The sequence below is a fragment of the Gavia stellata genome, chromosome 2, assembly GCF_030936135.1.
Source record: "Gavia stellata isolate bGavSte3 chromosome 2, bGavSte3.hap2, whole genome shotgun sequence".
Taxonomy (NCBI): Eukaryota; Metazoa; Chordata; class Aves; order Gaviiformes; family Gaviidae; genus Gavia; species Gavia stellata.
The window spans coordinates 62,684,137-62,709,948 of NC_082595.1; the positions used below are offsets into that span (position 1 = coordinate 62,684,137).

The 25,812-nt window shown below is 38.0% G+C and overlaps 1 protein-coding gene across 3 annotated transcripts in view; it reads left to right on the forward strand.

Annotated features, from left to right (window-relative positions):
• SEC63 (SEC63 homolog, protein translocation regulator) overlaps nt 1-25,812 on the forward strand; it is a 64,585-nt gene that overhangs the window by 23,214 nt on the left and 15,559 nt on the right. For all 3 annotated transcript variants that reach the window (XM_059832503.1, XM_059832510.1, XM_059832496.1), the window contains exons 4-11: nt 1,093-1,205; nt 3,810-3,871; nt 7,470-7,528; nt 8,278-8,328; nt 10,832-10,940; nt 13,473-13,567; nt 16,219-16,351; nt 17,517-17,609. In XM_059832503.1, the coding sequence (XP_059688486.1) occupies nt 1,093-1,205; nt 3,810-3,871; nt 7,470-7,528; nt 8,278-8,328; nt 10,832-10,940; nt 13,473-13,567; nt 16,219-16,351; nt 17,517-17,609 (715 nt within the window). The remainder of the gene's footprint in view (nt 1-1,092; nt 1,206-3,809; nt 3,872-7,469; nt 7,529-8,277; nt 8,329-10,831; nt 10,941-13,472; nt 13,568-16,218; nt 16,352-17,516; nt 17,610-25,812) is intronic.

Below are 25,812 nucleotides of genomic sequence, written 5' to 3' on the forward strand. Positions count from 1 at the left end.
ACTTTCCAGCTTCTGCTACTCATCTGGCATTCTTCATCTAGTCTTGAAATGGCTGTTTTTACTTGAAGTCTAACTTAATATGGTGTAATTTTGTCGTGTGCATTAAAGGAGGCAGGCATGCTGTTGAAAAATAGTGTGGAAAATGATAGACACATTGTATATAGAGAGATAAATTAACAGCAACTGAAGCCTCAGGGTAGTTTGATTTCTGGTTTAAATTTATTGAAACAGTACCATCATTTTTAAATAACTTCTTGCGTGTTTATTATGCAGTTAAGCTCAGCATGCTGGGCCTCTCCACCACAAAATGTTGAAGAGTTGTATGGTAGTGGTTCTGTGAAACTTAGCAGAAAACTGCAGATAAAGGTTTTCTAGTAAGCTACTATAAAATTTTGCGGGTTTTCTTGAATAGTGAAGTTCACAGTCCAACCTGAAAGTTAATGCACAGGGAGTTTTGTCAGTGGCATTTAACAGCGTGCTGTAGTAGAATAAAAAATCGATCTCTTTGTCAGGTATAGGTAATGTATTTCCTTTGTTCAAGAAGCTTGAAATAATTTATGGGTAGGATGATTCTAGTCAAAGGCACTCTTAAGCTGCAGGGCAATCTACTGTTCTTGGTGACTGACAGATTTATTTCTGCCTAGAAGCTGAAAGTGAACCATGATACTTGATTTATGAACTCTTTGCTTAAATAGAAGAATATTGCAAGTGAGAATTCTTCATATTCATGAATATGTTTAGGAAAAGATAAGATTTGTCAAATAGATAAGGCAGCCTTACTTTTTGTTTTTCTATGGATGGATGAATAAGGTAATCCAGAAAAAAACACCCAGCCATCTGAGTATCTTTTTGTTAGGCTATGACTTCTAACTTGTTTTAAAAATGTAATGGTTATAAAAATGTTACTAGAAAAATAATCATGTTTTCATGAAATACATACGTAGTTTCGTGATCATAGCATATTAGAACATAAGAATTTAGTTCAATGAATGGTTCAGAGAAATATTGCACAGTGTGCTTTAGAATACAGATATAGAAGAATGGATTTGATTTAAGGAATTTATTAATAAACTCAAAACTTTTCTTTTTAAGGGAGCAAGTATATCGGAAATTAAGAAACAGTACCGTGCACTATCGTTAAAATACCATCCAGATAAAGGAGGAGATGAAGTTATGTTCATGAGGATTGCTAAGGCTTATGCAGCGTAAGTTTCTTTTTTACCTACAAAAAACGGGAACTTGGTATTATGGGGAGGGAAACCTCTAAGGTAATAGCAGGGATCACCTAAGCAGCCAGGGAAAATGTGTTCAGATATGTAACGAAAGTCAAAACATGTCTCAGTTGAGTGCATACTTGCTCTGTACAAGTTAGGAAGGATAACTTAACTGTTTAGCGACTGTCAGAATACTATAAGGTGTTAAATCTTTGTATTAAACTTCAATGACAACTATGAAAAGTGTTTCCAGTGCGATACCTATTAAATCTTAAAGATGACAAAGAACAAAATGGGTTTTCCAGTTTTTAACCAACCAGCCCTGTCGCAGCAATTCTGAAGTGTTGCTTAGAAAATAAATATACAGTTCATTTCACCTGGTGATAAAGCCAAAGAGTAAGAGACAGTATATTAGCTCTGTTCCCATCTAGTGACAAAGATGTTTTATCTGGTTCTGACTCAGTTTTCTCTCAGCTCCCCCATGTCCTTTCTCACTTGCACTAGCCTTGCAGTCCTGATTTTTCAGCTGGTGACTGTTTCATATTACCTATGTAGTTCTTAAAAGCTGAATCCTTGAATACCCTTTTCCTCCAGAGTATTTTTTGGCCTTAACTCTGCTTATAGCTTTTTTAATCTGAGAGATCATGTGTAATATTAGAATTCAGTATAAGGGAAATTCCTTTTTATTGACTTTTTTTTTGCCATAATCAAGATATGGGTTTGGGTTTTGTAATGCTGTTCTTACACGGAATGTTAATACAGCTTTATATTCTTTTTCCACTCTAAATGATCATCTGTCAGATGGCGATACTCTCTGACCAGGTTTTTTTAGATATTCCATGTGTGGAGCATGTAATGTTTAATATCAAATTTGCGTATCTGAAGACAGTTGATGTTACATGGGATTTCTGATTTACCAGAGTGATACATTTGTATTATGTTTTTAGTATATTTTGTAAGTTAGACTTAGGCAAATATAGCAGTTTTAATACACAGTTCAATCACAATACCAATGTGATTCGCATTACTGGTCTCTCTAATAAGCTCACTGTCATGATGCTGGGCATCCCCAGGTGCTGAGAAGGCATGTGTGGGTTGAAGCCAGCTCTTCAAAATTCTATTGCTAGTCATCTAGTTTTTATACTTTATGTTGGGCTGAGCACTCTGCCCATGCTGGTCTTGCAAACTTGAGGAGACATTCATACTTTTTTAATGAACTCAAGGAGAAATGTTTACACTACCAGTTGATCTGCTCAGCTGTTGGTAGGTATTTATCCAAAACAAAGGTCACCCTCCGGTCCCCTTTGTGTTGAGACAGAGTCAGCTTCTTTGCAATAGCTGTGGTAAGTCACTGTGGTCAGTCTGAGCTTCATGGCACATCACCCTTGCCCATCCCCTCTGAGCCTTCTTCCATTGTAGGGGTTTATTGGGTCAGTCACGTCATCAGAGAACCTAGCGAGTCGGTGATTTCTGCTTTTAAGTCAGTTGTCTGTGTGGTTCACCTTACTGACTGTTTGAGAGTCCTGCTGGGGAGAGGTGAGAAGGAGAACCAACACCATGCTCACTTAAGCAGTTTTGAAATAATACTTCTGCTTAAACACATCTGCATCACTATGAAAGTCTCCTCAATAGGATATTCTGATACTGCTTTCTGAACTCCTGAAACATCTCGCTGCTTTGCTTTGCAAACTAGGACTCAAATGCTGGGTGATATGGTTTGATACTTCAAATGCTAGTGCAAAGGCTGTGGCAGAAGCATATCATGAAGTAAATGACAGTGAAGTTCCTTAGCCATGTTGTCTTAGAAGACTACAAAAGCTACCCATTCAATGAGTCTGCTTGTTAACAAATGTGAGACTTAGAAATGACCGGAAGATGTCTGACTTGTTCACTGGGTTTCTTCGTGAGACAAAATCTTCCACATAGTGAATGCATGGTGTTCTGTTTCCTAAAGCAGTATTCTTCCTTCTAGTAACAGGGTTTCTGTTTGAGGTGGTATATTATTGCCAAGAAACTGTCATTACAGAACAGGCATAGAAACTGTAAGGTTTAGGAGGTGGTGTCTTAATTTATTTCTCTCTTAAATGTGAAGCTAGGGAGTTCCAGGAAAAAAAAACCATAGAAACACATGCCATCAAAGGCTAAAAGTCTAGAATAAGAGAGTTAAAAGCCCATATGGACAACTTCTGCTATATCAACTCATCTTGCATATTCACCTTCCTTCCATAAAAATAATGTTTTCAACTTTTGTGTTTCAAAATTTGCTGTGCTGAAACCTGGCATTGGAAAGTGCTCTTCGCTGATGGGTTCCTCTGAAAGGGAGATGTGATTGTTCCATCTCTTGTACAAGGGTGCACCTTCTGTGTCTGATACCTTTTACTGTCAGAGTGCTAAAAGAATTTGCCTGTATATCATGAAGGAATACAGCAGTATTGTTTCATATGAGATTTCATACAAACAGTAGCAGAAGCTGTTTAGCTTGCCAAACCTTCTTTGAAGGATAGTATAAATGCAACATTTTAAAGCTTCTTATGTTAATGATCTAGAGAAATTTCTTTACTTCTGTATTAACTTAATATCTCTTCTTGCAACTAGCTTAACTGATGAAGAATCACGAAAAAATTGGGAAGAATTTGGTAATCCAGATGGACCACAAGGTATGAGTGACGGAAGTCCTCTAATTTCTGTGCATTGAGCTGTGTAATATCTGATCATTTGAGAAGCACTCAGATCTTAATGTATCTAGAATAACTTTTTTCCTATGATTTGAATCAATGCATCCAATCAATTCTTTGCTTGTGAAACTGTCTCTGGGGTGGTGGTAGGAGGGAAAGGCAGGAAAGAGTTTGCTTTCATGTTTCTCAAACTTCTTCTTAAGGGGGGAAAAAGAGAAGGCTATTTTTTAGTAGCTTCAGTAAGTATCTAGAGAAACTTGCCAATATTAAAAGATAAAAGTGAAAATTTGTCAATTTTAAACATTGCTTAGTATTTATGATCAGATACTATAAATGTGTATTGAAAAATTAACAACTAGCCGTAATGCAATAAACACACTCTGAAGGGGTGTACGTGAGGATATGTATGTATTTAAATAACTGTATACACATCTACTTTCCATTTGCTGGAAGCAGTACTGTTTGAGTGTACCTCTATGCCATCTTCATCTTGAGGAGTACTGGTGATTATCCCTATGCCTGGTAGATTGTTCCTGGGCGGGTAGCTACATGAAAATTATCCTGATGGTGGTGTATTAAAGTTTTACAGTAGATGATCCAAACTAAAACAATTTAAGACTGAAAGTCAACAAAATCCTGCCCCCCGTGCCCCCCCCTTCCTATTTACAGTTGCATGAGTCACTTGTAAAACATCTTTGTGACTGTTGTTTAAGTGGACTAGTTGTGAAGAAGAATATTGTGTATTTCTAGCTGCTTTTGATACTCATTACAAGCAAAAAGGAAACCTGCCATCTGTTAGGACAGGCCTCCGTAGATATCTGCTTGTTGATGCCCTGCAGTTTGCAGGACTGAATTATACTACATATCTACATGGAATGAGTTAAGGCCAGCTTGGCAGTAGTAAGTGGAATTTGTAGCTTAGTTGTGAAGTTACAGGATGACATGAGGGAACTGCGTGGTGGAAATTCTTCTGAATTATATCCGTCCAACATGGGAAATTAATTTTAAAAGGGAAGACACCCCTTAGCTCCTGAACCAGTGTTTCAAAGAAATAGTCTTCCCTCCCCCTTCAAAAAAACAACTGTGCCAACTAAATCATAGTCTGACAAAGGCATTTCTGATGGCCTAAGGCGGTGGTTCAGTTTCTCTAACCACTGTGTTTTATTGCGTAGCAAATTTCTTTCAGCTCCTGGCTTCTCCAGGTTTCCTAGAAAGGCAAGTAGGAGGACTCTGTCCCTCTTGCTGCAAAATACAAGTAAGATCTTGCTTCAGAAATGCTGTCACAATATCAGCAAAATGGTACTGTAAATTTTAGTCTGGCACATGCACAGATAGCTTACCTAGGACCTTTCCTGATGCTAAACTGTTTTTTTTGCATCCACAAGCTACTAACTTAGTGTTGCCATGGCATAGGATTTCAAGTTAGGCAGTATGTCACTGTCCTTGAATGGACCTGAAGCTGCGACTCCAAAAGAAAACTCAGCCAAAAGTTGAGAATTTAAAGGCATGGAAGTCCTTGTGTGGTTGGCTCAGAGATCGCTTTCACAAACTTAAGGGACTCCGGATTCCCAAAGGGTGTAATGAAATGATTCTTTGCTAGGGCAGCAGTTTGTACTGTGAGTGTGAAGTCTCCTCCTCTTCTGAAAACCTAACTCAGACTACGGGGGAATTGGAGTTCTCTGCTTTGCTTCTAGGTCTCTCATCATTGCTTCACCTGAAGTGTGGGAAGAAGCCTGAAATTTTCTCTCTCCTATCACCTATAATCTGTTCTATAACCTTGTCTACACTGAAGTGTGAGGAGCTTTCTAACTTAGTGAAATTCATCTTCTCTTCTTTTATACACCTGTAGTGTAAAAATCAGTATCCAAGCCATGTACTCTAGTTTTTTCGTTCTGTGTAGTCAAAGAATGGAGACAGTCCCTTATAGAGGTGTATTTTGGCATGAGGTGAAGCACATCTGGTGTTAGACATGTCTAACCAAGTTAGATAAGGTTCATCCCACCCTTTGTGCCCAGCACAAAGGAACAGCAAAAGCAGTATTCCTCTCTGCCCAACTGAAGCAGCATGGAGGTTAGAGGCAGGCAAACAAGATTTTCTTGTCTTCGGCATGACTTGCTCCTTCACTGAAAGTAAAATGCTGAATGTACAAAATCATTTGGAGAGTGTTTAAAAGCTGTTGAGGGGACCTGGAGAGTAAAAAGATATGCTTTTAATAATGTAAGGCAGTTTTAGTAGACTATTTCCCCTTGGCATTTGCTAGTGCTTCAGCTCAGCGAGCATGGATGGGAGCAAGGAGACTCTCAGACCAGAAGAGAAAGAGCTTTGTACTGAGCTACTTCTGTTCCTGGAACAGTTTGAAGCTGCTATCCTAAAGGTCAAAAATATTGTGGGAAACTGAAATTGATACCCTCAGTAAAAGATACATTACATTTTTAGTAGATTCTTCTAAAAATCCATAACCATTAACATGTAGGGAAGTGCCTCCAGATTCTTCTCCAGAGCAGGGCATTTCCTATAACTTAATGTGGTAAATTCACTGGGGTGTTCTGTTGAACACCTAAGCCTGAGATATGGTCAAGCTGGTCGGTTGTTTAATTTGAGTCTCAACAAGTAGTAGCTTCCAACTTAATTACATAGAAGTCACATTTGGCTTGTGCATAACAACTGGTTGTCTGAATTGATGGCCATCACAGTCTGTTGGAGACAGTATCAGAATAGTATCTAAGTACATAGGGGATCCTAGTCTGTCCTTATGTAAGGCGGTACTCCTTATGGATACCTGCTAGTACTGAGGAAGGCATGGTTTTTGGTTTAGTATTTTTTAAGCAGGCCCTAGAAATTTGTAAAGTATTTTTTTTCTTTTCTTGGTTTCCTAGAACTTCTAGTGTTGGGATAGGTCGCATTTGCACTGTTCAATTTATTACCGCTAAAGTGTCCGAAGACAAGCTATTTTATGCTATTCTGTATTCAGATCTGTGTACTGTAGATGTTACTGTTAGAGAATCATGTCTTCTGTTTTCTGCAGCCTAACTTCTTTTGAATTGAAAAGTGTTCTTTCTCTTTCTTGCCAATCACACAGAAATTTGATCTAGCAGAGGGTTTTGTTTTTACGATTTACAGCTTAGAACACTTTACTAAAGTTACAAACTAATAAAACTTTTTCCATAGAATTCATTTGCTCAAACAGTTTTTTTGCAGTTCATGTATTTACTGATCTATATGTATTTAAACTGCTGAAAACTCTGCAAGGCAAAGCTCATAAGTCTTTCCATCTGTGTAATCTTTCTCTGTTTTTATATATTAATAAATCTTGCATATCTATTTCACTGCAATATGTTGAGCTAAAATCTTTGGTATTTCAGATGTTGCATGTAAGTCTTGTTATTTTATTGTACCCTTGAATATATTTCTAATTTGTTTTTTGATTTTGCTAAATTTGTTAGAATTTTGCTTATTAAAGTGATAAACATGAGGATTTTTTGTGGGTTGGTTGTTTTGTTGTTTTGTTTGTTAGATTTAATGTGACTTTAAAACAATTCTTTAATATTTTATAGTGAATTTCTTTTCTTTCATCCTACAGCTACAAGCTTTGGTATAGCTTTGCCAGCTTGGATTGTGGATCAGAAAAATTCGATTTTGGTGAGTCAGCTTACTTAGCTAAAGATTTTAAGATGAACTTTCAAGTGTTCACCTTAAAATGTTTGTGCTTAATACTGTGCATTTTAGTTAAAACACGTAGTTAATAATACTTTGGTCCAAATGCGCATCTTTTGAAGCAAATTTCAGGAGTCAAAAGTGTTAGAGTAGCTTAAATCTAACCTTTGAGAGTAAAGTATTAATAAACTTGGAAGGATTTCATTGCAATGATAATGAGGTGGTACTGTGGTCACCGCTGCTACAAAGTGTGTGTTTGCTGTTGGAAGGAAACACATACAGAACTGTTTGCTGGATTTCTGTAGTTCCATTTTTGGTTTGCTAGTGATGCTGTAATCATACAGTGTCTAAATGTTCTTTCTGTTGCACTTGTTCCTGCAAGGTATTTGGCTTACCCACTTGATTTCTTTTAATGCAGTAATCATCTCTGTCCGCTACATCACAGTGCAGCTGCCAACTCTTTAATTAAAGAAACCCACCTGAGACAATGTGTGGATGATTTAAAAGATTACTTAAACTAAACTGATACTCCTTATTTAAACCCTACCCAACTGATTATATTGCTTGTAAGTTGTTCTTCAGAAATAATGACAGGTATTATGCAGTAAGCTTGCATTAATTTGTAGTAGGCTTGTGGTAATACTACTTGACTGTATTTTAGCATAAAGATTGAACAAGAGTGGTATTAAGTAACTGCAGTGTCTAATGCGCTGTGTTTCATAATGTTTCTTTAGGTTTTGCTTGTATATGGATTAGCATTTATGGTTATTCTTCCAGTTGTTGTGGTAAGTATTATTTGATTAATATTCTACCGTCTGTAACCAAGCTGTAAACAAAGCTGTCTTAGACATGGCATTGCTTATTCTTGCCTTTCATGGAGAGAGACCGGGAGTGAGCTTTTTTAATGTGGGTGTTTCCTTTTATTATGGAAAAAGTGTAGCTGCTGTAGAGTTTCCAAAAAAAAAAAAAAAAAAAAAAAGCAGTGCCATGATGGAGAGAGGGCTGTAGGGAAAATACTATATATCACAAGAGTTAGAGGCTGAGTTATGTAATTTGTCTTGTACCTTCTGTCATTCATCACATGAAAATTAATATGATGTGATGAACTCAAAAGTATATTCAGTGGTGTTACTGAGTTGTCTGTCTGGTGGTACTAGAATGATTACTGCATGTTGAACAGTTTGTTGCTTTGGTTTTTCCTGGCTTCCTTTGTTTTCATAACTTCAATTTTTATTGATCTTCCGTACACCATGAGATCTCTGCCCTTGACATTTCTTTGTGTGAGGAGTCAGTTGCTAGGCGAGTGGTATTTCAGGGCTTGGGTGTGCCCTACAGTATTGCTTTTGAACAATGTCCCTTATCCAGTGATTGTGCATTTGTGGTATGGCATGAAGAAAGACAACCAGAAACCTTCATGCTCTTGGGAAGATTTTCATTTGAGAAGGTGTCCTGGGGTCTTGGCAACTGCTCACATCTCTGTGTGCAGGGACTCAGCCAGGCATTATCCCTTCTCTTAGAGAGTCTTCCTGAATAATTGAAGATTCAGTGGAGAAAATTAGATGTGGCAATTTCAACAAGTCATTGAATAAGAAGTCTAAAAGCCAGGGTACAATGTCTACCTATTTTTCCCGTCTTTCCTTTTAGGTTTCAGTTAGTGTCTGTTGGTGCTTTTTTGTACACATCTCCTTCTAGTGATTTATTCCAGGTTTATCATAGCTCAAGTGAAAGTAAACATCCTTTCTGTTGTTATGAAGAAATGTCCCAAGCTGAGCAAAAAATAATCTGCCTCTTCTTGCCCCTGTACCAGATGTGGACTTCTGCATTCAGACTTGTCACTGTAAATTTCTTTTACAGTCAGTGAAGAGGAATAGTCATTTTTATGGAGCAAGTTATTTTATCATTTCATTCTAAAGTAGACATACAAGATGATTCATGCCTTTAATGGGCCTGTTTCTCTTTTATGAATCAATGAAGAAGCCAAAGTTAACTACAGTGTAGTCATCCTGTATCTGAGATAGCCTTACTTTATTTTAAATACCTATTTGCACCCTTTGAATACAGACCAACAAAAAAGGAAAATACTGATATGTAGTTCTTCCTAGACCTCCCCTGACCTAAATAATGTTCTGTACATGAGGCAAGAGAGACGAGCTGTATCTGCAAAAGCAGTTAGGGCAGCCTCTTTCATGTGTATTTGGACTGGCTATAGCTATATTTTTCTTCCAGTACCTATACTTAGACAAAAATTTGATAGCTATGGGATTACAATCTTAACTATTTCTGCAGAAAAACTTTAAAAAAAAAAAGTTGTGTACTATTTTGTGTCAGGGTTCATCTATTCATGGAAGAATCAAACCTAATTTAAAAAAAAGGTTTTTTAAGAAGCCAGTCCTATAGCATTTCACAAATAATTAAGTAAATTGCAGACTTCTTGCTGTGGTAGAGGAATTTACACTATTGCCTTTTAAATTAATAGTAGTAAGCATCACTTACGACTTTACTGCTTGTTACTTTTCACCTGTGATACATCTCAATCTATTGTAAAGTTTATCTTGGATGTTTTTTCTCATGCTAGTGAGCTTTGCTTACATGGAGGAGTTTAATGAGCAGACTGCAGTTTATAACCCACCACACCACTTTTTTCTTAAAATGTATTATAGAGTATAATCACCGTACAGTGAGTTCCATAATTTGAAGTAACTGGTGTAATGCTAATGAGGGAATTATTGGAGTGTTTCTGAAGGTTTAGAAAACTTTTTCTCTCAGCCTGAAGGTGTGTGGCTTAATTCTGAAAATTTGCAGCAAGGACACTGGGTCACATCCAAATTCCCCTTCTGAAAAGCATTTTCTGATTAGGTGACTTAAATTATTTTTTTGCAATGAAGGAAATCTCTTATTTTGTTCTTGTTTTGACCTTGGTCTGCCTAAACTGCATTTGACTTGAATGCTGTGTTGCACAGTAAGGAGTTACCACGTATATAGAAAGTGGTAAATCAAGTGGATTTACTGTTTAGTGGATTCAAGAAAACAACACCAAAAATAAACACAGCAGTGTATATGCATGTGTGCGTGTGTTGGTGGGGATTCTCTAAGCTAGAGATAATCTAAAAAATTTTGGCGTTAGATTCTCTCAGATGAATATGTTGGTGTGCTTTTAAAATTACCTTAACATAGGTAAAATCAGTTGGGCTGAGTTAACAGGTTGTGAACAGATATAAGGCAATCCAGCATAGCTGTTAAGATGCTTCATTGTAGCTGACATAATTTTGTTCTTGTTAAATATCTCAGGGTTCCTGGTGGTACCGATCAATACGATATAGTGGAGATCAGATTCTCATTCGGACAACTCAAATATATACGTATTTTGTCTATAAAACACGGAACATGGACATGAAACGTAAGTAAAAGGCATCTTGAAATGTTGATATGTTCATCTGAAAGGTCAATCTGCTGATGTTAAAATATTCCTGTCTTATAAGCCTTTGTTAAGTTAAAATAATGTTTCTGGTTCTTTGAGAATTTTCTTTAAAACTTCATTTTGTTGCAGGTGAAGAGTACTCTGTAAGAAGACTTAACTATTTGGGGAAGGGAGTCATATAGAACTATATCTACATCTGTCTGTACAAAAAAGAAGGATATTGTATGTTGGGAAAAACAGATGCTGACCTGCCTGTAGTCCTGAGTTACTACGTGGCACCTAGGAGCGCAGCCTGTATCTGTGTGTTTTTCTTCTGTTAGTGTAATAAAATGGGCTTCGGGAATTTTTTAGGGAAGGGCTGTCATATTTTTTTTATATCACCAAAAATTGAAATAGTGTTACTGATACTCTATTCTTACTTGATAAGTTATAGCTAAATTCCTGTTTAAAAATTATGCTCCCTATCAATTTCATGTTATTATGTTACTTGTTTATAGTTTTTGATACACTTCTTTTTCTTGTCTGCTTGCTTTCTAAGAAATAAAAAAATAAAATTCTGGGGACATCTGTAGATGCATTATGTTGGACTTATCTTGGTCTACAGTATCCTCAGGTGCAGAATTGGATCTTTCAGTTTAGAGGCTGGCATGGCCTGAGGAATTAGCATGGTACTAATAAGTTCTAGATTGGATTTTACCAGATTGCATGCTCAGAGCAATTGAAAAGCAGAATAAAACAACTGAGAAGAAAAAAAGGGGTCATAAGTACATTCTTGTACTCCTTTGAATTACACTATTGTTTGGCTTTAGATTTGCTGGAAGATTGCTGGAAGCATCCACTCTTGATGCATGCCTTTCCTGCTGATCAGAAATGCTTCACAGATAATCTGAGAGGTCTATGAGATAAGAGTACGGAAATACATTAGCTTTCTAGTCACAGCACAAATGGATTTGTGTGTGGGGTTATTTTAGACGAGTTTATGCGCTCCACCTTGTCATACTCTGCTTTTTCCCTCTGCAAACAGCTAGGTGTAAAAGGAGGAACAGGAGAGCAGGTGAGACACCTTGAAGTTTAGGGACATCACTGCAAACCTGTTCTTTCTCCAAACTTGTTGGCAGCAGTAGATTATTTCATGTTGAACCTTGCTAAGAACCATAGCTTTGAGGCTTGCCTTGTCTCTCCTACAGATTGGTTAAAAAGTTAACCATAAGTTTAAGTGGCCTTATTTAAGGACTGTATTTAAGTTCCTGTACTCGGCGCTGGTGAGGCCGCACCTCGAATACTGTGTTCAGTTTTGGGCCCCTCACTACAAGAAGGACTTAGAGGTGCTGGAGCGTGTCCAGAGAAGGGCGATGAAGCTGGTGAGGGGTCTGGAGCACAAGTCTTAGGAGGAGCGGCTGAGGGAGCTGGGGTTGTTCAGTGTGGAGAAGAGGAGGCTGAGGGGAGACCTCATCGCTCTCTACAACTACCTGAAAGGGGGTTGCAGAGAGGTGGGTGTTGGTCTCTTGTCCCAAGTGACTAGTGACAGGACAAGAGGAAATGGCCTCAAGTTGTGCCAGGGGAGGTTTAGACTCGATATTAGGAAAAATTTCTTTACTGAGAGAATGGTGAAACACTGGAATAAACTGCCCAGGGAAGAGGTGGAGTCACCATCCCTGGAGGTGTTCAAGGAACATGTGGACGAAGCATTGTGGGACACGGTTTAATGGGTATGGTGGTTTTTGTTGGTTGATGGTTGGACTTGATGATCTTACAGGTCTTTTCCAACCTTTGCGATTCTGTGATTCTATTGCTGAAAAAGTTATTTTAACTGGAGCAAATGATAGGGTGAGCTTTCTCTCATTGTCTATGGCTGAGGTGTCTAATATGTTCATGCATAGAAAGCTCATAATGGGGTGAAAATACTCCATTTTGTAGGTCTTTCATCTTAATTACACAACAGAATATTTTGAGGTAGTATGGATTTCCCTAACCACATTAGGAGAAGAGCAGTCCGTCATCTTCGTGGGATTTGTTTACAGGGGTGTTTATTGAACTGCTTTTCGAATAATTAAATGATGAAATTTTGGTGGATTTCTGATGCTGACAGAAGAGAAAATTGAGTTGAAATTTTATCCTTCCCGCCTCCCCCTCCAGTACATACATTGTGGTGCAGCTGCAGACATGTGAATTGCTGAGAGGAATGGTTCTGTGAGCAGAAGTAGTCAAACTGCTGCGCAATGATATCTGCCAGTCCTAAAGAAGTCTAACTTCTTTAGAATCAAATGCTGGACTTCATGCCATGCAAAATGGAGCCTTGAGGGATCTCTTTTTGTCTTGTGCCAGGTATTGGTTCTTGCCCCTTTTGCCCTGTGGCAGTAGTAACTGATCCACTAAATGGAGAACATGGATATTCATGGTTGTTGGGCGAAGAGCGGGACTAAGTTTTATTGCTGAGGGTTCTGAAGAAATCGCTCAGTGGCATAGGATATTGCTGACGTTTTATCTGTCTGCCTCCAATTATCTTTGCAGGGCTTATCATGGTTTTAGCAGGGGCATCTGAATTTGATCCTCAGTACAATAAAGATGCTACGAGCAGACCAGCAGACAACATTCAGATACCACAGGTTAGTTATATCAAGAGATGTTTTATGAATAACTGACCCCTTTGAGGGAGGGAGATGGCGCTTCTAGCTGACCATATGACAGAATTCAAGTTCTCAAAGCATTAATTTTGTTGAGATGCAACTGTAGCTCTTCGGAAATAGAAATTAGAAGCTAGACTTGATTTCATTTTTAAAAAATTAAAGATAACATTAATTGGTGATAATGCTTAGCTTTAATGGAGTCAATTTAGTATATAGACTGCTGGGTTGGGTGTCAGTCCTTATAAATTTTGATTATTGATAATAAGGAGGTGATTGCCATTTGATAAAGTTCTTTTAAATCATTAACACAGATCTGGTTAAATATGTTAATAGTGAAATAAAATTATTATCTGACGTCTGAATTAATAATCTCTTTAAATATTATAAAGATTCCTCCATGAATGTCAGTTCCCTTCTGGTTGCCTTTTATTTTAATTTCCACTCAGTCTTCCCAACAGAGATGCCATAATGCATACTGTGGCAAGTAATGATTGCTAGCAGAGTTTTAGGAAGTCTTATTTATGAGAAACTAACACTTTGGCTTTAAGAAGTTTAAAGTACAGTATACAAAATGCTCCAATTAAAATGTCTTGAGTTTGCAAAATGAGGGGGCATAGTCTCACAGATTTAACCTTTGCATGTACACAATTGAATTTTCAAGTCGTAAACATACTTTCATGTCCTAAACATAAAGAAAATAGACTGAGATACCTCTTTACTTGTCCTTGTCTCTTTTACAAATTCTTTATCATTTTGTGGACTTTAAGAGAAGGACCTGGAATTGTGGTTAGGTGAGGTTTTTCAGCAGGCATTGTGCTTGGGAGCACATGACTGGGAAAGATCACCTTGATTGTCAGTTCTTCTCCTGTGCTGTTGCAAGCATTGGCATTGTGCAAGCCCTTTACATTTAATCATCCTTTATTTAAAAGGCAGTCAAGCCTCCTGTAACCATATCCTACTGAGAAGCTATTCCAGAACTTGCTGTTCTGGTGGTTAGGAGTCTTGTGACCAATTTATATCCATGTTTTTTGTCATCATTATTCTTGAGTCTAAATGATTCTTGCTGTGTGTATCCTTAATGCATTTATAGACAGAAGCAATAGCCTGTTTGTTGGTCTTCATTTTGCTAAACTAGAAAAGCTGCTGTCTTTTAATATCCTCTTTCCCAAAAGGCTCTTAATTTCCTCATCCTCCTACATGCTGAATAGGGTACTGTCCCCAGTTGATGTATTTCTAAATTTTACATTATTTTTATTTTGTCTGCTCAGAATTGTCCGCAGTATTCCATGTTAAGTCTTAGCAGTGCCTTAGTTGGTAGCACTGCTATTCCTGTATTTCTGCAGGGAATAACTTTCAGCATACTGTTTTCCACAGCTGTTTCACATGGTAGTTTAATACAACTAGTGTGGGATTGCTGTTTTCCAGATTTCTCTTGTCTTGACCCCTGTTTTCCAGCTAACAAGCTCCCATCTTCAAGCTGCAGTTCTTGTTAGTATACAAGTTCATGACCTTGCATTTTATATATTATTGGATTTTGTTCCATTTCTAAAGCTGCAGTCATCAGTGTTCTTTTTTTCCTTGGTGTATGGCAGTACAAGTCTCCAAAGCATCAATACAGAAGGGTATTGCTAATCATTTTTGTTAGTGTATCCTGCTTTTTGGGCCATGATCACTGTTCCCATTTTTATTTCACTGTTTTATCATAAAACCAGTATCAATACTTCTTATAAAAAGTTTTCTTATCAAAGTTTTAGTTGTCTTGGTCTGGTGTTACACCAGGATGTGCTTATAAGGAACTTCTTGTTAGTGTAGGGAAAGACTGGTCAAAGGTCACTGTAGCCTGGCTGTTGATGTCCTAATTTCCTTTTGTGGCTGGAGATTTTGGAACCTCAGTCTCTCACCGGGTGACTTGTTGACCTAAAAAGTGAAGCTTCTGGGCTATGTATTGATTCTTATAAACCATGAGCTTCTGTTACTCAGCTTTGTAGCCTCTCCCTTCAGGATCTTCAAGAAATTCAGGTGAGACACCTGTTTGAACTATGCAACTTGGTCTAGTCAGGATCAAGATAGGTCATCTTGAATAAAGAATACCACACTTTTTTCAAGTTGGTGCTGTTTATAAATAAGGTAAAATACTTGATCTTCAGCCTACCAGGGAGTTCAGGCTTATAACCCTCCTTCCTGTGATACGTGAGACTATTTCTGAGGAAGTTGGCTAGGTCTTAGATGGGTGAAAGGTCTCAAGATGATACTGTTGCTTGTGCATATTGAGTTTAATATAAATACCATAGAAATATGGTTGAATCTAGTAAACCTTGGCAATAAAATCAGATTTTAAAAATATTTATCCATTACTACAAATTTACTCAATACTATTCAAGGCAAGTTTCTTGTGCAAATCTTTACTTCCCCCCCTCACCCCACATTGAAACAAGGCATTTAAAGATACTTTTTGGAGCTGGGTTATAAATAAATGACTGATGTTCATCTCTACAGAACTTACCAGGGAAAAGTTACTTGAAGGCTTGCTTTTGTGACTGCAACTTTTTTCCTTGTAAACTGTTCTCCTCCTGTATTGGTTTCTCTTTAGCACCAAAACAGCTATTTGTATTTAACTATTTTTTTTTTAGCTAATCAGAGAAATTGGTGGCATAAATTTAAAGAAGAACGAACCTCCACTCACCTGCCCTTACAGCCTGAAAGCCAGAGTTCTGCTGTTGACTCATCTTGCTAGGATGAAAGTTCCTGAAGTCCTTGAAGAAGGTAATGGTTTTTTCCCCTAATTGGATATTGTTGGAAACAGAGCAACACATTGCATGCTCCAGTATTTATAAACGTACTTTTTGTCCATTAAGGAGTTATATGGATCTCTGCTCAATAATCTCTATTCAGTGTACTTAATTTTTCAACTTTAATGACTCTCTAAAACATTTACGTAGCATTTTCTCATTCTCTTGACAGCCCTGTAATACTAATATCCTAGGTTTCTAATGCTTTTTGGCTGTAAATGTGACTTTAAATTTTTCTTCTTTGTAATAGAAGAAAAAGTTAAACATGGGAAGTTGATTCTTTACTCTGAAAAGCAAATACAAGAGAAGTATAATATTGCTCTCTAACATTTCCATTCATGGTTATTTTTGGAGTTTTTTCCCCTGACTATGTAAAGCAAGGGTGACAAGATTAGAACTTGAAAATATCAGTTACATATGAATTCAGTTTTGCGTTTTGCAATTTTTCATACTTGTAAATACACAAACTGAAATGTTTCTAAATGCAGTTCTTAACTTTCAACCATGAAACTCATGGTTTCTTAGGCTGACCAGCAAACTTGATGTTCTCTGTTTTAATGCAAATAAAGAAAAACTCAAACCAAACAAACAATGAAAATACTTTGGTTCAAATTTTTCAGTTTCTTTCAAAAGAAAAATGATCAGTTTTAAATAGCCACTAAAAATACCTCCTCTTCCTTGCCACTTAATTACTGTTTGTACTTAGAACTTCACAGATCTGTATTCAAAAGTAGTTAGTACTTTACAAATAATGTTTTTCACAGAATTGGTGTTTCACTTAAAATTAGAAATCCTTTTTTTAACCTGTGATTACCTGAAGAATTAATGCTATTTTAATACGACTAGTAAATTGTTTGTGTCATCCTGTTGCTTTTTTAGATTGGTCTAATAACTACTTCATTTGGTGTGGAAGCTGCTTGTCTGGTACACATAGTTTGTGTTCCCTCTTAGCACTTGTTCTTTCCTGTTTTGTTAGGGAATGTTACGGATGGATGTGTCAATGTGAATAAGGTGGTATTTTCAATAATACAGGAATGAATAGAAATGAAGAATGCACCATTAAATGTCCAGTTCATGTAAACTGTCCCCTTTTCTCCTAATAGAAGTGCAGTGTAATTGCAGCCAGTTATGTCTTGCAGATCAGCAGTTTATCCTGAAAAAGAGTCCTGCACTACTTCAAGAAATGATTAATGTGATCTGCCAACTAATAATAATGGCTCGAAGCCGGGAAGGTAAGAAAGGAAACTGTATAATTAAAACTAGTAAATATGATACTTTATTGCAGTATTTCATAAGTGTTTGGTTCTTGTGGGAAACTTAACCTGTGGTATTTAGAAATGCCTAAATGTGCTTTTGCTTTTTTCACTGTAATGAGAGAGCTCTCCGTTTTGAAGATTTAAATGCTTCTGCTGCTGCCAGGTCCTACTCTGAAATCTTGAGTATCTGCGTTCACCTTGTAATTTTTGCAATTAAAAGTTTCTCCTTAAATGCAATTGAAAATATTTTCTTAAAGATCTGGTCCATTTTTGGTAGCAAAGCACTTAGTATAAGACATGTTGAACCTTGCGTTCATCCGTGTTTTAATTTGCACTTTCACAGTTCTTCCTCTTCTGTTATGAGTGTCACTTGTGTTTTGGCTCATTTCTTTGCCATAATTTCTTTATGTTGCTCGTATTTCTCCAATTCTGGTTCCTATGCTGTTGAGCCTGCTACATAGTTGTTTGTTTTTCTGAACTTGTAGTGGCAGGTGCTTTGCCATAGAAATTACAATTTAATTGAAATGTAATATTTAAGCTTTTAAAATTTTATTGTAAAGAGGCAATTATGCTGAAGATGGCTGCTTGCAGTGTAAAGAAACAAAGACTTTGATCTCATTCTGTTATTGCAACATAAGCAAGGCATTTTTTTTATGCCAAACTGGGGTCCGTTTTGCTTGCCATCAAATAATACTCATTGGTTGATCTTTACTAGACCAAAACTCCTTTAACAAGCATTGATAGCCTCCTAACAAGAATGGTTTTGGGGAAGATCGTTCCCAGCACTATTGCAAGTGGTGCTGGAAATTGTGCTCCATAACCAAATAAAGTACAAGAGAGGGGACATGAGCGGATAAGGCTGTTCGCATGCAGGATAACCAAGGGATCAGGCCAAGCCAGCACGGGTTCATGAAAGGCAGGTCCTGCTTGACCAACCTGATCTCCTTCTATGACCAGGTGACCCGCCTAGTGGATGAGGGAAAGGCTGTTGATGTTGTCTACCTGGACTTCAGCAAAGCCTTTGACACTGTTCCCCACAGTATTCTCCTAGAGAAGCTGGCGGCCCGTGGTTTAGACAAGTACACTCTTCGCTGGGTGAAAAACTGGCTGGATGGCCGAGCCCAGAGGGTTGTGGTGAATGGGGTGAAATCCAGCTGGCGGCCGGTCACAAGCGGAGTCCCCCAGGGCTCAGTTTTGGGACCGGTCTTGTTTAATGTCTTTATTGATGATCTGGATGAGGGGATAGAGTGCACCCTCAGCAAGTTTGCAGACGACACCAAGTTGGGAGGGAGTGTTGATCTGCTTGAGGGTAGGAAGGCTCTGCAGAGGGATCTGGACAGGCTGGATCGATGGGCTGAGGCCAATTGTATGAGGTTCAACAAGGCCAAATGCCGGGTCCTGCACTTGGGTCACAACAACCCCATGCAACGCTACAGGCTTGGGGACGAGTGGCTGGAAAGCTGCCCTGCAGAAAAGGACCTGGGGGTGTTGATCGACAGCCGGCTGAAGATGAGCCAGCAGTGTGCCCAGGTGGCCAAGAAGGCCAATGGCATCCTGGCTTGTATCAGAAATGGTGTGGCCAGCAGGAGCAGGGAGGTGATCGTGCCCCTGTACTCGGCTCTGGTAAGGCCGCACCTCGAATCCTGTGTTCAGTTTTGGGCCCCTCACTACAAGAAGGACATTGAGGTGCTGGAGCGTGTCCAGAGAAGGGCGACGAAGCTGGTGAGGGGTCTGGAGCACAAGTCTTATGAGGAGCGGCTGAGGGAACTGGGGTTGTTCAGCCTGGAGAAGAGGAGGCTGAGGGGTGACCTTATCGCTCTCTACAACTACCTGAAAGGGGGTTGCAGAGAGGTGGGTGTTGGTCTCTTCTCCCAAGTGACAAGTGACAGGACTAGAGGAAATGGCCTCAAGTTGTGCCAGGGGAGGTTCAGGCTAGATATTAGGAAAAAGTTCTTTACTGAGAGAGTGGTGAAACATTGGAATAGGCTGCCCAGGGAGGTGGTAGAGTCACCCTCCCTGGAGGTATTCAAGGAGCGTGTGGATGTGGCATTGTGGGATGTAGCTTGATGGGCATGGAGCTGTGTGGTGTTGGGTGGGTTGGTTTTTTGTGTGTTGTGGTTTGTTGTTGTTGTGTGGTGTGTTTTTTTTTTTTGTTGTGGGTTTTTTTTTTTTGTTTGACTTGATGATCTTACATGTCTTTTCCAACCTTAGTGATTCTGTGATTCTGATTCTGTGTCCTATTTTAGAAAGAAGTATTGATTAAGTGTATTTCTATTTCTCTTTTAAACCCTATCTTTACTAGTCTGTGAGTCTGCTGGGGAGAAAACTTGAAACCTAGAAGGAAACAGTAGCCATATTTTTCATTGTAGAAGTAATCTTCACCTAACATTAGATTATATTTATCAATGAGTATCATATTAAGAGCTCAGCTGTGGATAGATATTGGATATGTTTTTGTGAATATTCTCCAAACTAGCGCTGTAACTAAATTGCAAAGATATCGCCAGTACAGATTTAAGATGAGGAAACTAATGCTGTGAAGCTTTATGAGCTTAATCATTTATAACATAAAAAGCTAAGTAGCTGTTTTGAAAGCGCTGGGTTTTTTTTGTTTTTTTAAGTTTTGCTAGCTCAGCAGGACCAAGTCCACGTATTATAGCTAATTATGAAAAGCGCTTGAGTGAAGACATCTTTTTACTTGTTTATAAGCCCTTGCATATGCCAAATATAGGTATGGGTTTTTTTGATCTCGATAGTTTTTTTTATAAAAATACTTCAGACCTCTAGAAGATGTCTTTTAAGATGGCCTGTGTATATATTAGTCAGCTAGCAAATAACTTGTTTTTGCTTGTGCAAAATGAAACCAAAATAGTACAGCCAGAACCTTTTTTTATGCAACAGAACTGGAAGTCTTTGGAAAATGAAAAATACCTATATCTCTTCTTGTAGAAGCTGAAATAAGATACTTAACAGAGTACATGATACACTTTTCAACTTGAATGACCTCCAAGTAGCTGTATTCTTCTCCTCTAGTTCTGTATGTACATGGAGATACCTTTCTAATTTGACAGTAAAATGATTACTTATACATGCAGTGCATTTAATAAACAGCTTTGAAGTTCCAGAAAATTTAGGATTTAGCTTAAATAAAAATTAAAAAAATCCAACAGTATTTTGGAAGACAGTAGTGTAAACTAATTTTCCATTTGCATGTGAAATGGAAGTGATGGTTATTAAAAAAACCAAACCTAAACAACCTCTACTATTAACAATTTCTAGATATTTTCATGATCCCTGCCAACCTCAATGAGTCTGCGAAAGTGCGTGAGAAGTTGTAGTTGTCATTATGTATGGTAGAAGTTACTTCCATATATTTGGAAAAACTGAAAGTAGAAGTGTATCATAGGTGTAGTTGAGGATTTGTTTGGTATTTCTTTAGCAGGTTTTCTCAAAATTATTTCCAAAGTTTTAAAATGGCAGTATTCAGAAATTTGTACCAAATTGGGTGTTGGTTGGGTTGTTAGTTGATGAGAAGCTCAACATGAGCCGTCAGTGTGCGCTTGCAGCCTGGAAAGCCAACTGTATCCTGGGCCGCATCAAAAGAAGCGTGACCAGCAGGTCGAGGGAGGTGATTCTCCCCCTCTGCTCTGCTCTCGTGAGACCCCACCTGGAGTACTGCGTCCAGCTCTGGGGCCCCCAACATAAGAAGGTCATGGACCTGTTGGACCGAGTCCAGAGGAGGGCCATGAAGATGATCAGAGGGCTGGAGCACCTCTCCTATGAGGACAGGCTGAGAGAGTTGGGGCTGTTCAGCCTGGAGAAGAGCAGGCTCCAGGGAGACCTTCTAGCAGCCTTCCAGTACCTGAAGGGGGCCTACAGGAAAGCTGGAGAGGGACTTTTTACAAGGGCATGTAGTGATACAACAAGGGGTAGTGGCTTTGAACTGAAAGAGGGTGGGTTTAGATTAGCTGTAAGGAAGAAATTCTTCACCATGAGGGTGGTGAGGCACTGGAACAGGTTGCCCAGAGAAGCTGTGGATGCCCCATCCCTGGAAGTGTTCAAGGCCAGGTTGGACGGGGCTTTGAGCAACCTGGCCTAGTGGAAGGTGTCCCTGCCCACGACAGGGGGGCTGGAACTAGGTGATCTTTAAGGTCCCTTCCAACCCAAACCATTCTATGATTCCCTCTGACTTCAGTGCCAGTGCTGTCAGCACAAAGCATTAAAGGGAAGGTGGTACTGAACAGTTGCCCATCAGGCCAACAGTAATGAATCTGAGGACTTGAAAGGAAACCATTTCAGAATTTTGGTCTTTGATCTAAGGGAAAATCACCATTTTTGCTGCTTATTACTTAGCAAATTTAAAATGTTGACCCTACTTTTGATGACGGTACATGTAGAGACAATTTTGCCCCCCTGCTGACTATTGTTGGGAAACAACTAGAAATTGAAAAGGTGTCGTCTTTTTTTGTTTTTTAAGGTATGAGTGAAAGTTAGATATTGAAGTTTTTTGAGAGACTGTTTTGTTTAAGTTTGTGTATTTGTCATATTAACATAATTTTAAGTAGCTTAAAACTTAACTACAGATGTTTCTGGGTTTAGTTCTAATTTTCACTTAAATCAGCCTTTACACGGTACATAAAATTATCACATGCTATAATTAGCCATAGATGTTCAGCAGTCCTGATCTGTGGAAAATACAGAGGTGATGGCATGTGTTAATATTATCTAAAGTAGTATTTTGGGGACAAATCTTATTTTGTGAAACCTAAATTGATGGTGGGATGAGGAGTCTCATTTTGCGCTTCATTCATTAATGTCTTTCAAATATCCTGAATTCTTATTACTGGCTTAAATACCTGTAACCATTTATGCATACTTTGTAATCGGGTCTTTTGAGGAAAAGCATCTTGGGTGAATCTTCAGAATATTGGCACTTCGTTTTCCTAGTTAATTTTAAAAATGTCCATGTAGCATTCAACTGTTGGTCCAGTATCAGCTGTTCTTGAAGGAGGTGCACGAAAGACTGAGAAACACTAAGGACAGCACGTCACAGAATGAGATTTATGAAGTTCTGCTCTCTGAGCCCTTCACAGGGACAAGCATCCTGCCTCCGCAGATAGCAAAAAGCGGTACTTCAGGCTGCTTTTGCATCCCCATAAAAGCCATGGACACTGCCTTTCTTATCAGACCCCATTAGAAACACTCTGTCCTGAAAGAAAGGCTTGGCATAGAAATTGTTTAATCATGGTTACGTCTTAATTTTTAACAGAGCTATCATTCTTTGCAGATGAGTTTGGATTTGTTATTATTTGGATTTGTTATTTCCAAGGAACAGTTTTAATTTGCTTTCATAAAAGCAACATTGATAGTATTTTCATTTCAGTCCAGTCAGTTTTTAGCTACTGCTAAGCTTTTTCCAGCTTGGTGGAAAATGTGGCGATTGTGAGCTACCTTTGTGAGTTACCTTTGATAAAATACCTTTTACTTTCTTGCCTGATTTCCATGTAGTCTGTGGGACTTTCTTTTTATATGCAGCTCTCTGAAAATATGCTTTGCTCTGTGGCATCCCTTGCTTGCATCCATTGTTTTGTGATGATTAACTGGTAGTTGATAATCAGCGGGTCTAAATTATCTTGATGGCTTCTTTGAGATCATCCTTAAGTATCATAAATAGAGAGCTGCCCTGCCAAGTGAGGTGTTTGCTGCCAAAAACATGGAATGTGCTCTAGTAACTGTCTGCAGAAAGGTTAGGCGTTAGTTCAGCTGTCCAGTCAAAGTGCATTTCTTAATTTGGGTTGGAAGCTGCAGTGTAATGTAGAGGTTGTGGTTTGACCCAGGTGTATACCATTCTTTCACAAGCAACTATGATTTGCATTTAAATTTGTGATTGACTACTTTTATGTCATATGTTTTGGATGACTTTATGACCTTAGATTAAAAGTCATCATGTCTTGTGCACTTTGACAAGTGGAAGCCGTCAAAATACGTGCAGTAATGGCATTCATTTTATGGTGGGGCAGTTGGATGTTAAAATCTATGCTGTCCTCGAATCCACTTTTAGGGAATATAAGTCCTGTGTTATTTTCAGAAAACAGAAATAATAATGTCCAACTTGTTTAAAATATTTTTCTGCTGTCATATGGATGATGAGTCAAAGCTTTAAGAAAGAGAAGAATTTCTACTCTGACTAGTGCTCTGTGGTCTCAAAGCTCTGTGTGAATTCCCTGCAGTTTGTCAGAGAATATTTAGGATTCTTTTATTAACTTGGTTTGCAGTGTGGGGTTTTTTTAAATTTAAAAAAATCCTGTGACTTTTCTTAGCAGCAGCCAAAAAAATTACAGGGGAGGTGGAAGATAGGTAAGATGGAAAGTAAGTTTTGTGCTATTTAGTTGGGAGCTTAGTCTTCCCATTGCTGTTTTTTTTTTAAGGGAGAAGTTATATCTTTGTTACTTACCAGTATGTCAAGCCACATAGTTCCATTCATGTGTTATTTTTCTCTTTGCATTGTGTATAATCTTCATAGTATTTATTAATATACTGGGTTAAAAAGAAAAAGTCCTGCCATGTAATTTGATTTGATAGCTGATTATAGCTTGGTGTAGTTAATGAAGAAACAGGCCATTTGAAGGGAGAGGGGCAGATGGAGCAGAGGTGATGGAGGGGTCTTTCATGTGCATTTAATATGCCCTAGTAGCCACTTATAAATTTGCGGCAAGGTAGTGGTGTAATGGAAGGAGAAAACATACTGAAGACACCAAATTTGGGTTTTCTTGGTCAGATTTATTACCGTTTCATACTTCCTCTGTAAAATGTTTTAAAATTAATTTAAACTTGCTTTTTATCAAGTGCCAATGGCTATTGGCACTTAAAATAAACATTTAGCAATTTTGGCTTTGGTACCCTTTTGGTTAGGTGCATGTTATAGCTGGTCTGCCTTCTCACCCAGGTGTAAGTAAACCTGGTTTTGTCCACATCTCTAATCGCCTTGATAGTGTCAGCTCGATCACACATCCCTAGCAGAGTGGGTATATTCCTTCTGACCCTCTGTCTAATCAATCTATTGAAAGACGCCTCTATGCCCCTTTTGTAGTGTCCCAAATATTCCAGCCAAATATGTCCATACCAAACATACGTATTTGTATACTTATGAGTATATTTGTGTATGTCCGTACACAGATATTTTTATTCATACTTATTTTTATATGTTTATATGCAGAATACACCTGTAACAGTCAAGGTAATCAAAGCTTGATTGTTTCTCAGAAAAGGTTTTAAAGTATAGAAAAATACATACACCAATTCTTAAATAGAATGACAGCCATCATAAATTACAGGTGCTTTCTATAATACATATTTAAAATTGCCTTCAGTTCTTTCATATGCCACATACGAGTTCAGAAAAAGATTTAAATAGCTGAAATTCCTCTTGGCTCTCTGAAGAGGATCTAACTTATTTTTCTGTTTCATGGTGAAATATATACATAGAGCAACCTGAACATTGCCAATTCTGGACTTGCAGCAGCTCTTGAGCTGTGGGAGAATTCTGAAATGAGTTTTCTAAACAGGGTTTTGAGAAGTCTTACTTATGAACGGATAGTTGTCTAACAAAGTTAAATAGCAGTATGTGGACATCTTGTCTGCTTTGCTTTTTCATTTCTTTGCAGATGTGATGAAAAGTATTAAATGACTATTTTTTTCCTTTGCTCTGTTCTGATTAAGACTTTCTCCTTATCTACCTTCAATCATTTTAATTATGTAGAGTGTATACCTTTTTGTATGTTAAAATATTAAAGGTAATAGGTAATTCCTAAAAGAAAAGTCAAATAGATGTTTGCTCAGACACTCCTTTTAACCTTTAGGTGTACCTACAAAAGCTATGCCTTTGATATTTTTACAGCTATTCTAACTGCATTCTAACATAATATAATATGCTCTGCTTAGCTTCAGTTATGCCCACAATTTTTTCTTGTATGTAATAGGCTGCTACCTTTACGTTCATATCGCAAGATGAAAATCTTAATGTATTGTATTGTAAAAGATTAATGTTAAATGATAAACTATATTTAATGATACGCTTACAAAGTAGAGCTAAACATATTATACACACATATATAAAAAATATACAAATTAAACAAGTTGGTTTTGCTGCTGCTTTTCTTTTTTTAAACTTAAGTGGTGA